General features: G+C 40.3%; 1 protein-coding gene across 1 annotated transcript in view; it reads right to left on the minus strand.

Annotated features, from left to right (window-relative positions):
* Positions 1-5: 5 nt before the first annotated feature.
* Positions 6-14038, minus strand: part of Sdcbp (syndecan binding protein) — a gene marked incomplete at its 3' end in the record, with an annotated part of 38182 nt that continues 24149 nt past the window's right edge. Inside the window, exons 4-8 of the mRNA XM_023717685.1 lie at positions 12757-12835; positions 9911-10011; positions 3143-3301; positions 1341-1516; positions 6-93 (exon numbers count right to left, since the gene is read on the minus strand). Coding sequence (XP_023573453.1) covers positions 6-93; positions 1341-1516; positions 3143-3301; positions 9911-10011; positions 12757-12835 — 603 coding nt within the window. The remainder of the gene's footprint in view (positions 94-1340; positions 1517-3142; positions 3302-9910; positions 10012-12756; positions 12836-14038) is intronic.

Raw genomic sequence — 14038 nt, forward strand, 5'->3', positions numbered from 1 at the left:
TCTTTCACTATGGATGTTATTTTTCCATTTTTGAAAATAAAACCGACATGTCCAGTACTATCCTTGTGCATGGTAATTGTCCGTTCAAAGGGCCTATAAACATGGCCAAATGATCAATGTAAGTTTTAATTCCTAGGTCAGCATTTTCATGGACCTCTTTAACCATAAATTCTGTGACACTGTGTCAGAATGAATGCTAAATACAACTTACGGCTGACACTGTGCATACACAGAATGCTTTACCCAACTAACTGAGATTTCCTTTAATCATCAGAGACAGCTGGACGTAAATCTTTACACAGTTTATTTATTGATACGCTTTTTCTTTAAAACTATTTTTGCACTAACAATGACATGGGTACTAAGTTATAGAAATAAAACTGAATTTTTGTAAGTAGTGTTTCCTGGAGCCTAATTTTTCTTATTTTTATAACTTAAAACCTTTATAGTATTCCTCACATCTTGATTTTGAAAATGTTATAGAAGCCCCCACTCCCATTTATTAAAGAGCTGTAGAAACAGTAAGATTTTAGTTTCCAAACCCCCATTTGGAAAGAAACACACACGGGTACTATAAAATGGCAGCCAACTCAGTAGCTATCAAATCAGTTTCACTTCATTGCTTATCTACAATTCAATCATGTTATAGGGGTTTGAGAATCAACCTATTTAAAATTCCTGTTACATCTTCCTATTGGTCTAAATTATTATCATCTGTAATGTATTTAGAACAGGGTCTACAGGGTCAACGCTAGTACATTGGACTCATGATTCTCCTGTTTTCAGCCTCCAAGCGCTGAGATTACAGAAGCATGCCACCACGCCCAGTCTCAGTGGCCATCTCCATGCCCCAGGAGTGGGGCCAGCACAGCCAAATTATTCTTTGAAATGTTTAAAATTTATAAATGAACTAAATGCCAGAGAACATTTCATCCTCTTAATAACAAAGGCTTAGGTTTTCAGAAGTGTACTTTGTGGAGTTCTTTATGGGCTCCATCCTGCACAGGAGGACCCCCGCAAATGTACGGCCTATGCTGGATATCTAAGGAGTGAACTGTGAGGCAGAGCCCGAGCTGATGTGCTGCTTCATTCTCTGAGATATTTCTATTTTCTAGAGCAACACAGACAGGAAAGTACCTAAAGGACAAATTAGTATTATCTCTGCAATCAGATGTTGTGTATAATCAGAATTTTAAAGTCTCAAACTATGTAAGAAAAACCTAGAGCACACAAGAATAAGACAGTAAGGCTCATCAGCAACATCCGTCATTTTCTACAAAATACTGTATCCACATGGACTAGCCTAGAATTTCCCTTGTAATACTTCACTAACACCTTACCTGTCGCGAATGGTCATGGTAATCTTCTCTCCGAAAGCCTGTTTGAGCACTTTGTGTGCTTTGTCCGAACTCCAGCCCGCACAGTTCTCACCATTGATCTGGAGGACTTGATCCCCAAATCTCAGACCAACCAGAGAGGCTGGAGAATTTGCCTGAACGAGCTGAACAAATATACCCTAGACAATGAGAACAGCACTGGTCACGTACTACTGCTATGATATAGTTAAAACAGTTCTGCAAAACAGAAAAAACTCAAGAGTTCACAAATCTACCCCGGTAACCAAGGAAAAAATACTGTATGATTATAATTTGTCAAATTACCCCCTAAAAACATGAAAATTAATTCCCTGTCCCTGAAAAATAAAGAGAAAAAGATAGTAATTTCTACCCTGAAATTAACGTAAGATAGGACAGATTTAATAAAGTCTGTGACTCTGACAATACCAACAGAGGTTAGCACATGACCATTATCTGGGAAGAAAGCAAGTCAAGTGTTAGAATTAGGCCGAGTTCTTTTATAGCTGTACAAATGACAGCTTAAGCCCACAATTCTGTCTTCTGAGGTCAAAGGTTCTTTAACCCATTTAATCAAGTATTCCATGTTTAATAGCCTAAAATGGTAAGTATGTTAACTATCACATGATCTCTTAAGAAAGACTCTCCAATTAAATAAATACAGATTTTCAAATACCAAGGTACTAAATCCACAACAGATACTTTTCTGGAAATTCAACAGATCCTGAAGCAAATATAAGCAAATGTAAACACCATCCTGACAAGGCAGACCTTTTCTACAGTCGCACGCTGGTCAGACATGACTTGTGTCATGGGTCTGCTGAGGTGGTGAGAAGTAGGTGGCACTGTGACAAATGGACTGACATGCTTTAGCCATGTGGACAACATGGTGCAGTGAAGGAGCTACACAGTGTCTTATCTTTTTAGGACAGAGGAAAGCAGACAAGAAATCCTGACGGAAGTAGCAGCACAAGAGAACGAGGACCTTTAGGTCAGTTTCCAAACCCAGCACGCTAGCGGTTTGCAAGGTTCCCCGTCTGCGAAGGCAACAGCTGCCCAGCCCTGCTAGGTGGACAGGTTAGGCCGTGGCTTCCTGCCAAGAGCACCCTCCTCTGCGCACAGCGTGGGAAGGCTGGACTCGGTGAGCTAACAGGACTCAAGACTGAAACCAATTGAGCACACCCTGAACAGTGTTAAACATTCTTCAGCATTAGCTGCTAAGGTAAAATAGCACTGATAAGGTCAACTAATGGCTGCCCTAATTAAAAAGAAACGTGACCTATCTCGTTTGCATTTCAAGGACAAGAACACCTTGCAAAGCCACCTCACAAATTGTAACTTGGCTTAAGACCAGAGACTATCCTCTTCTTGCTGCTGTTTCTCCTTCACTGTCACCAACACTGTCCTCCTTCAGTGCCAGGACTCTATTAACATAAACTACGCTGCGCATGCACCTAACTGCACACGTATGAGCAGTTACCTTTGTTAAAGCACTCAAAAATGAAAAAGATATCAAAGCCATGTGGTCAGAAGTTGTAATTCTGGCTTTTTAGGGCATCTCCCCGAGAGCAAACCGAAATGAACACACTTGATATCATCACTTGTACCATCACTTGTTTCATAATAATATATCACTCAACAATATAACCACCTGAACAGTGGTCCCTTGATATTCTTAATTCTGGATGCTCTGTTACCATTAAAGCACTTCCAGTCAAGTTATTCTAACACAGTCACAATATACTGCAGGGTATTGAGAAAAATCCAAAGATATTAAAAATACTTACATTGTCTACCGATTTAAGCCTGAGCCCAATTTTTCCATCTTGATCCTTACACAAAATGACTTCACGAATCCCTTGTTTTATTTCTGCTCTACGAATTCCAACATCGTTCCCTGTTACAGGAGCCACCATATAGTTCATGCTGGAAGGTCTTGCTACCAACTGCTGACAAAGGTAAACAACGTGTCAACACTTAGAAATAGTACCAACCTGAAGCGACTGACACAAAAATAGTGAATTATAGATTCCACAAGCTAATCCACAAATACAAAGTGACTAGCCATTCTTCTAGTAACTTATTTCCACATTCATCATCTCCTTAGATTCAATGACTTACCCTCTGTTGTCTTTTGAGCTGTTGACATTCGTTTCATGTGTATCATCACTTGTTTCATAATAATATATCACTCAACAATATAACCACCTGAACAGTGGTCCCTTGAGACGATGTCACAGCCACCTCCATCTGTGCAAGAGTATACTACATGATGTGTGCACAGTGATGAAATCTAATGAATCATTTCTAAAACATTTCTATCTCTAAACAACAAATGAGTATCATGAATGTACTGCATCTTTGCACTTAGAGGTCATACCATATGTGTGAAACACTTTCCAGAAGGTTCTTTATGAGGGCAAATAGATCTGACAGGGTTACCGTGAGAATTAAAAGGAAACTGCATGTTATATAGACAATAGAACATTTAATATAAATACTGTATCTCATCCTCTTTATATGGAGCAGCAAGTTGAATGCATAAACCAAACAGCCTTAGAATAGCTACGCTAGCCTTGTGCCAGGTACCACGTTTCAAGTTTCTCATTTTTACTACTTCTTTTAAATGAACACTCCTCGACCAAAGAACAGTGAGAGAAGAGCCCTCACTGGCTTCTGACTTGAAATTTGTCACAAAAAGACAGAAAAAGCCATGAGCTGCTAAGAATTGTGATGATTAGAGAACTAGTGACAGAAAGCAACCCAGCTACAAAAATATCAACATATTTAAAGCTGACAAGTGAATGAGAGTGGTAAAAATCCATGGCACCAGAAGTTACTGTAGTGCAAGTAGAATGCAGTACCAGAAGAAAGCACTTACAAAGGAATTTCAGACTTTGAAAGAAATTACAGCTGGAAGATACACAGAAAAGCACGCAATGCAACAGGCAAAGAAAAACTTGAGCAAATGAATTAAGTTATACTTCGTGTGCTTCAGAATTATAAATTCTGAATGAGTATTTTAAAGCGCAGTAAAATTCTCTCAGGACACAGCTAGAAAGATTTACTTACAAAGAAACTCTACAGCACAATGCTCTTGAGTTTAGGAGATGGACACATGAGACATAGTAAGGTCAGGGGCACTGAGGTAACTAGAATTTATAGCTAAATATATCTGGAAGGCAAAGAGCTATACCAAGACAGAGTTCCAGAAAACTGCACGGAGTCCCCCTACTCAATCTGCTGTCAGACACTAACCCAAGTGTACGGGAGGCGAGGCTCCATAGGACTTCAAAGGACAGTCAGGGCTCACAGCTCCCAGTCACATGAGGTTGAGGGACACCCAAGCATCCATCAAGCAGAAAAGAATGCCCGAAGAACAGACGCAATGTTTTTAGTCATGGAGATATGCTAGCGTCGAGGGCCATTCAACATGATCTTGGCAGGACAATCATAATTACACTGTGATCATGGCTTGTCTGAAGCCTAGAATCTTGCCAGCCTGGGCTGCCCCCAGGGCAAGACCACAGCAGCTGAAGACACTGGCTCCTTGAGAACAGAGTAGTGATAAAAACAAGGTTTCCCCAGGGTCAAGGGCTAAGTCACCAACCTGCCCTCTCCCCCTACCATCCTCATCGAAGCAAGCTCCTCCTCAGGGTAAGCCCCACCACAGCTCTCCAAGTCATCGGACGAGATACTCACCAACACAGGATCTCTCTCGGCATAAGACCACCACCCAATAATGCTCTCACCGTTTTCCTCAATGTAAATGGGAGCAATGCACACGTCCGTGGGACTGGCCACCCCAGATCCTCACTGCACTGCCATACTGTCTCTTGCTTTTTTTTTCGCTATGCAGTGTAACACCTTGCAGGAGACTGCAGCCCATGGCGGGGTTCTAGATACCATACTTTTACACAGCCCTGTGCTGACAAAATATACAGCAGGCTCCAGGGAATGGGGTGTGTGTGTGGGGGATCCCATGTAACCTAACCTCTTCCAGAGCAAGTAGCAGTACTCCAAGAAAATACAACAGCATCTAGCATCTAGGCTACATACGAGATGTAAAATTTGTGGTTTGACATCCAGTTAAAAATCAGGTGACATATGAACTGGAAAACGTCACACAATCAGGTGGAAAATTAACAGATGGAGACTCTATAATGACAGATACCACACAATTACCCAGATATGAAAATAACTACAATAAATATGCTCAATGTTTCAGAGCTTACAAGGCACTGTGTAAAAAAAAAAAAAAGACTTAAAAACTATAAAAACGAACCAGCTTTCCTTTCCTGACCCGTAAACTCAATCTTTACCAAAGGCGCTATGTGTATGCACAGGGAAGGGATGCGCTCTCCGGTAAGTAGTGTTGGGAAAGACCCACATGCAGGAACACAACTGAGGTTTACTGTACACCACAGACAGACGAACTCCAGAAAAGTTAAAGACAAGTATGAGGCTGAAATGACAATATAACTGAAAAACAATGAAGCTTCCTGACACTGGTCTTTCTTTCGTTACTTCTTTTCAATACTGTGAACCCAGCAGCAAGCATTAAGCTAGAGTCCTATCCATTTCCACTTTATCTGGAGACAAAGTCATCCTCCTGCCTCGGCTTCCTGAGATTACAAGCACACGCTGAATGTGCCCAGCTGGATGATAATCCTGACAGTGACTTTGTATGACACCAACATCACCAGCAAAAACATGAAAATAAAACAAGTGGGACACAGAACTAAAAAGCTGCTATAGAGCAGAGGAAGCAATAGACAAAAGGCAAAAGAAGCCGCTACAGAATGGGAGAAAATCTTGCAAATCGTTTATCTGATAAGGGGCTAATATTCAACATGTGTAAGAAACCCAGGGAGCCTAATAGCACAAAAGTAACCCACTTACAAACAGCAAAAGATCTAAATCGTTTCCCAGAGAGGGCATGTAATCAACCTACAGGTATAGGAAAAGGACACTCAAAACCATTCATCACCAAGACAACACAAATCGAACCCAAAAAATGAAATGCCACCTCACATTGCTGGACACCTAGAAGGTAATGCAGGGGAGAGGAGAGAGAAAGGGAACCCTGCACACACCTGTAAGTGGTAATATAAATTAGTATAACCACTATGGAAACTGGATGAAGGGACCTCAAAAAATTACCAGTGTAGTTACCATGCAACTCAGTAACTTTCCCTCTGGGTATGTGTTTACAGGAAGCAAAAGCACTATTTCCAAACGATGGCATCTGCCTTCCCACAATCATGGCAACATTCACAGTAGCCAAGATCTGAACACAAATGGCCACTGAGAAATACATGGATAAAGAAAATGTGGTGTTATATATAACAGATTATGGTTCAACCCTAAAAAAGCAAGCAATTCAGCCAGCTTAAGACAATGTAGATGAAGCTGGACATTTAACTGAAATAAGCTCGACAGAGAAACATAAATTCTATACTGTCTGATCTTTCAGTATGTGAAATCTAAATACATCAAACTTGGGCTGGAGAGATGGCTCAGTGGTCTAAAGCACCTACTTGGAACAAGCTTGGCAAAGCACAGGGACCGCGGTTCAATCCTCCAGCACCACATGCCAGCCAGCCGCGCCCCCTGGTGGGCTGAGCTGGCCACACACACACACACACACACACACACACACACAATAAATAAATGTTTAAAAAAAAAAACATCAAACTCACAGAAGGAGAAACTGGAAAGGTTACCTGGGACGGTGAGGGAAGGGAACTGAACAGAAAGATGCTGGTCACAACGTACTGACTTTCAGTTCTGACACAAGTTAAAGGATGTACTGCACAGTGTGGTGGCCACTCACTGCCATGCTGCATACTTAGATTTGCTGACAGAAGACACTGTTCTCACCACACCCCAAAAAGGGAACCCGTGAAGTGGCAGCTGGGCTTGTGATCGCTGTAAGAGTACCATTTGCAAAACAGACACACACATTCCATGCACCTTGAAAACATACAATTTGGATTTGAGAGTGACACCTCACTAGAGCAGGTGGGAGAGGGACAGATGGAACACCAAGGGAAGCACAGCACAGTATGTGAAAAGAAGAGTTCACTAAGTAGAGTTAACAAAAACCTCTAGAGATAAATATAACAAAAGAGAAGAATCAAAGCTTGGAAGAATTACAGAAATGTAGATATTTAAAAGATATACACTAGGTATGGAGGGCCCAGTAGAACTGTTTATTAAGGGCAAAGAAAACAAAAACACACGTAGTAAACAAAGAAAGCACAAATATTAACAGAAGAACCATAGGAACTGCAGCCATCTTTTCTTATACTTGTAAATGTTCTGTAAATACAGCAATCTGGCAATCTTTGTCTGTCATATTTCCTTTCACATTTTTTCGTTCTGGGATTCAAACTCACAACCTCCCACTTGCCAGGCAGATGCCATGTCACTGAGCTAAGTCCCCAGCCCTTCCTTTTACCTTTATAAAGGAATTATCTGTAATGGTTAGCTTTACACTTCTGCCTCTGAGATAAAAATATTAAACTTGGAAAGGGAGTACTTCCAGAGGGGTAATGAATACTACACTGGTACTCAGTACCAGAAATAACCACTGCTCAGACAGTGTCACAACTGGCATGCGCCCCTTCTAGAGAAACGGTGCGAACATTCATTTACATTAGGGGTAACTGCCTTGCTCAATTTTGTACACCCATGAGCTTGCAGGAGTTTTAAGGGCTACAAACAAGACAGCTATAAAATAAACTACCATTAATGCCTCAAATAAATGTGCTACAGCTCTTTATAAAACGGTTTGCTAAGCCTTGATTTTTATGAAAGGGAACACATCTTTTATTAAGGGCAAAGTGTATCATTGCTATTGCTGTCACTGAAATCAAAGTATTACCAGAAGTGCACGGCTAACCCACGCAGTCTGCTGGTACCAGCTAACAAGCTACTATGTCAGCTCCAACTCCATGCTTCCATTTCCTACTTTCTACTCGGTGACGCTGGGCTAGAACTGTTCACACTACACTTTCCTTGGACAAGCCGTCCCTTCCTGCTCCTGGAAGGGTGCCCCAGCTTCGCCCTGAACCCAGGCCGCAGCAGTAGTCTGCAGGCTCTAGCTTCTCCAGACACTCTTAAACCAGCCTCATGCAAGCCCTCAGAGCTCCAGGCGTCCAGCAGCGTCCCCTCCTCTTCTAAGGTCTGAGCGCAGCTCTGCAGGCCTGCACCTAAGCACCAGGTTCTCATTAAACCTTCTCCCTGCACAGGAGAAGGAACTGATGTCCTACAATTATATTTGCATTCCATTTTTATTTTCTCAATTTATCCCAATGAATATTTACCTAATTTCCCAAGTTATCTTTGAACTATTACAATTTATTTTCCTAAAAGAACTTTTACTGATACAATCAAGTTTTCAGTAAGTATTGGGTAAAGAAATAAATGCTAGGCACTGCATTGAGCACAGGGGTCACTGCAGGTGGAAGACACGGAGGCTGCAATTATAACCAAGGACCATAAAGTGCTATGGTCCAATAGCAACAACTTTAATAAAAGGTTATCAGGTGTGTTATGGTTTGTGTCTAGTTGTCCCCACAAAGCCTCATGCGGTCATGCGGAGGGGACTTCTAGAGTTTGTGACTAACTCTTGATCCACTGGGATTATGAGTGACCCAAGGCTGGGATTATGGATTTTAGAGCTGCTGGGAGTATGGGTGTGTGTACTTGCCCCAGCCTGGGGCAGAGAGCCTGAATGTAACATAGGAGAGACAGAGAGACAGACCTCTCTTTGTTGTCACTGTTGCTGCAACGCCTCCCTTGGCTCCTTTTGTTCTCTGCTGCCACCAGGAAAGGTTGCTCTCTGCCATGTGCCGCTCTGCCTTGGAGCCAGCCAAGGATGGACTGAAACCTCCAGTAACCATGAGCTAAATAAACCTTTCCTTCCTCCATTTTGGGTGTCGGGTATTTGCCCCAGCAATGAGAAAAGTAACTGAGACAAGGTGTGTTTAAGTCTAGAATATATATATAGTCTGATCACAAGCAGCTCTGGATTTCAGAGAAAGTTAAAAGATGAACAAAAAAAAATTTGTGTCTGTATTTATAATGGTTAATCTAGCAACACTTTAAACAAGAAATTATAGAAAGTACAAAAGATGATTCTTAAAATCTACATTAAAAGTAGAGAAATTCACTACAGTTACAGCATGACTGGAACAGACAAAACTGAACACAAGAAAAATGACAACTGGCATCACTAGGTCTCTCTGTAACTGAAGACCAACGAGAACAGAATGGACTGGAAAAGGCATTTGCATTTTTAAGTCTTAGTAAAGCCAAAGGCTTAGCAACACAGAAGCAGGTAACCTAAGTAACATCCGCTGTTGTTCACATGAGGCTGGCTGCACCTCAAGATTCTCACGTAGACGCAACATCCAGAAGAACTCTTAAGATCTGAGGAGAGAGGTTAAATCTCAAGCTACAAGGCTGTGGCTCAAGCTACAGAGAAAGGAGCTCATCTGTAAGAAGTGTGACTTCATCCAAATCCAAATTCATCACACTGCACATACCCCCTGCACTGGCGCTCCAGGGACCATGGCACACACTTCTTCTTCATTTAAACTTAAGCCCATGTACTGAGAAAGCTCTGGATACAGCTTGGGATAGAGATCTAGAACGAAAGATGAACAAACAAATGAAAAAAGCAATGGCAAAATACTCAAAATGAACACTTCCATTATGGCTTTCTCCTTTAAGTCATATATCTGAATTTTTAAAAGTAGGATATTTAAAACAAAAATTTGAAAGAGCGCCTCATCTATTTAACAATGAAAATGAAAACTACAGAAAATATTTAAGGGGATAAAATGTAAGTTATGAACAATCTGAACTGGAACAGACAACAGCCCCACTGAATTCCTGCACCAGGACTGGTGCACCACAGCGGCCCCAACTGCAGGTGTTTACGGCACAGTGATCTTCCCACGACCTCTGTGGACTGTAAACCATACTGGACTGCTTACTGTACTATGTATCATGCAAATGGCCTACAGATGACTGTTGTTTAGAGAACAAGGACAAAAAACCTCTGTACATGTTCAATTTTATTTTCACTCGCAGGTGGTCAAATCTCTGGAACCCATGGACACAGAGGGCCATCTACTCAGAAGAGAAATAAGGGGTTGAGAAATGGCTCAGTGGAATAAGTGCTTGCCTAGCAAGTGCAGGGGCCTGAGTTCAGTACCCGGTTCTGCCAAAAAAAAAAAAAAAAAAAAAAAGGGAGCAATTTTTCTAAATAAAAGTATCTTGCCTTTTCTGTTTCGTTTTAAAAACATTAACCCAGCCATGCATGGTGACAGACATGCTGCTGAGGAGACTGCAGTAGGATGGCCACAAGTTTGAAGCCAGCCTAGGCAACTCAGTAAGACCTTGTCTCAAAATAGAAAGTAGATAGGGCTGTGGATGTATCTCAGAGATGTACGGGTTCAATTCTTAGTACCTGCCTCTACCTTCAGAAAAAAGGCAAATACAAATGAAATCTTAGAAACATTCTTTTTAGGTATTAACAATATCTATTTAATCTGTTAGGTAGTTATATACTATGTCTTCTGTTCTTTTAATAACTTATTTGTTAAAGAATACAAACTAGTAGTTAAAGAAAACCCATGAGAAATGATACAACATTTCACTAAACAAAGCAATAGGATGAGCTGGAGAGAGAGCTTAGCAGACTAAGTGCAAGCAGAGACCAGGTTCTGTCCCCAGCCACATGCCACTGGCCTAGCCTCCAGCGTGCTGAGCCAGCCACTGAGACCCAGTGTGGTGGTGCATGCCTGTAATCCCAGCACAGGGGAGGCTGAAAACAGCATCACTACAAGTCAGAATGTGTAGTGAGATCCTGTACCAAATAAAAAATTAATTTAAAAAATAACAGGAATTCAACAATGGTTGCTGTATTGCATGATGTAATCTTCCAATTAGTTGTTTAGGTTACCAGACATAAATGTGCAAAACTGGTTTAAAACAAAACAAAAAAGTTGTAAGAAATTAAAAATAAAAAATTTAAGCTACATGCTCCTTTCGAAAGACCAGCAAAAATTGAAAGTACAATTATCATCCCCTCCTTCCCTCCCTCCCTCCCTCTCTTTCCTGAGCTATCTCCCTGGCCTCTCTTTTTCCCTTCTTTCTTTTGTCCTTTCTTCATCCCAGTTTTTCTACCTCATTGAACAAATTCTCTCCCTTTAGTATTATCTGTTGTATCTTTCAGATTTTATTTACTCTTTCAGGTTCTCACACTAGCAAGACAATACGATGTTTGTACATGTGGGTCTGATTTATTTCACTTACCAATACAGTCTCTAGTTGCATCCATTCATCTAGAAATTTATCTAGCGTCAAACTTATTTTTTTTATAGCTGAGTAATATTTTGTTGTATAAAAATACTGTATCTTTCCTATCCATGCCTCAGTTGATGGACATCTGGTTGTTTGCAACATTTAGCCATGACACATTGTGTTGTAATGAACATGGCTGTACATGTATCGCTGTGTTACAATGATTTTGGTTCTTTTGGAAAGATACTTTGGAGGAAAATGGCTGGGTTGCAGACTTCCCATCCTAGTTTTTGAGGCCTCTCCACAGTGGTTTCCATAGTGGTTGTATCAGTCTGTATTCCCACTAACAGCAGAGGTTCCTTTAAGAATACGCAGCGCTTCATGAACTTGCATGTCCCTCTCGCGCAGGGACCACGCTAACCTCTGCATCATTCCACTTTTAGCATATGTGCTGCTGAAGCGGGCAGTCACGTACTATTTCTAAAAGCTCTTTTTTCCTCCCCATGATCTGTTCACGACTTAAGAGTATTTTTTAAAAGGAATAATACTGTAATATCTGTAAAACAAGGTGACGAACCATAAAAACAAATTTAATATTAACTTTGCATCTTTAAAAATCCTGTTATTTTGAGGCTCTGGTCAGAAGCCCTCTGAACTCTGAAGAGACCAAAGACAGGGTACAGAAACCAAAAAGACTCCTTGAAGTCCCCTAAAAAGTGCTTAGGAATTTCAGAAGCTCCCCTGGAAGAGAGAAGTCTGCACAGGAAGCTCAGGCTGGGAGCGCAGGGACCTGGTCCTAGGCCAGGCTGTGCACAATGAGCCCAGGCTTGTGTGGGCAGTTAAGAGGCTCAGCTCGATTTGCACTGACCCCAGAACACCATATTTAGCTCACTGATCAAAGGATTTTTCAAGTATCAATGTTTCTCTACTGCTACTAGATCATTATACACGACTTTATTTCCCTACCTCCAAACAAAACCAAAGGAAACAACAGAAAAAAGAAATCTTGGATTTTCTATTACAGCAAAAGACCTAACAATTATGTCTGTTCTGGAAGAATAAACCCAAAGCATAAGCTTACTTCCATCTTGGGAGATGGGGGCAGAAGCTTCCAACAGAACTGCTGGGTTGGCAGGGTTTGCAGAAAAGGCAGTCTGAGCCTAAAAATGAAAAAGAAAAAATTGAACATGCTGTAAATACTTGGTGTCCTTATACAATTTACAGGTTCAATCTAACGCTTCTGAAAAGAAACACACCGGATGCATTATCCAACAATGCTTTATTTCAAACACTTCAGCAGTAAGTTTTTTTGGAGGAAATGTGCGTATCAAAAGATACATTTCATATTCTAAATAACTTTAAGACTATCTTACAACTGAATATTTGTATATTATGTATTATTTTATAACAGCATTTAAAAGAATGGTTCCAAATCAATATTCTCAAAAAGCATTCTAAACTGACTAGTAACACATTTTATATTTTCATTATTCTTTTACTGATTAGTCAAATAAAAATACTTATGTAGGAAAAAGCTCAACCATATTCATATAAAAAGCTACACGTAAGAAAAAACGTGTAATTTATATTTAAACTGCTTTATCCCTTTAGCATATCTAAAATAATCTTTACCAAATATAGAAGTTAATTATAGACTGCCAAAAGCACATACTTGTCAGTGATACAAAAGATGATAATGTAACTTGTAACACTGAATATGTCAAAATTACTGAGAAGTAAGCAAGCAAAAGCGTTACTCATGCTCAGATAGATTTGTCCCTCTTGCAAGGTTTCATGACCTATGTCACATTAAGTATTCCACTGATGGAAATATTTCGTGCTTTACAGACAGAACTATCTCAAATAACCATGTGAGTTTATTTTATTTTTTCTCTTTTTATTTTTTCCCATAATTTTATTGATAAACAAATAGTAATGAGTCAGTTTCAAATCAAATTGATAGGAAAGTTTCAATAATTAACACACTGCATTCTTCCTAGTGGTTAATTGCTGCACAAGATGCAGACAGGATATCCTAACACCATTAGAACAAATCACTCTATTCATTGAGAGAATGTAACTATACATCTATCCTAACCACTTTGAATACACAGATAAAAAATGGACATTCATCTCTATCCCCTTTTTTGGTTAAGGTCCATTATTTGAATATTATAGGTGTGTAAACTCAGCAAAATATTCGAAAAGAGTCCAGTAGCCCATAATAGTACTGGGTCTTCCGCTTGACTGGCAATATCAGAAATTGTTGACCTGAGTCCCCCACAGCTCGACATAACAGCATGGCTTTACTTCTTACATTTCATTTTTATACTTTTCTGCTGGATGGTTAAGACCAAGGTAAA

Source organism: Octodon degus, unplaced genomic scaffold, assembly GCF_000260255.1.
Source record: "Octodon degus isolate 3935 unplaced genomic scaffold, OctDeg1.0 scaffold00054, whole genome shotgun sequence".
Taxonomy (NCBI): Eukaryota; Metazoa; Chordata; class Mammalia; order Rodentia; family Octodontidae; genus Octodon; species Octodon degus.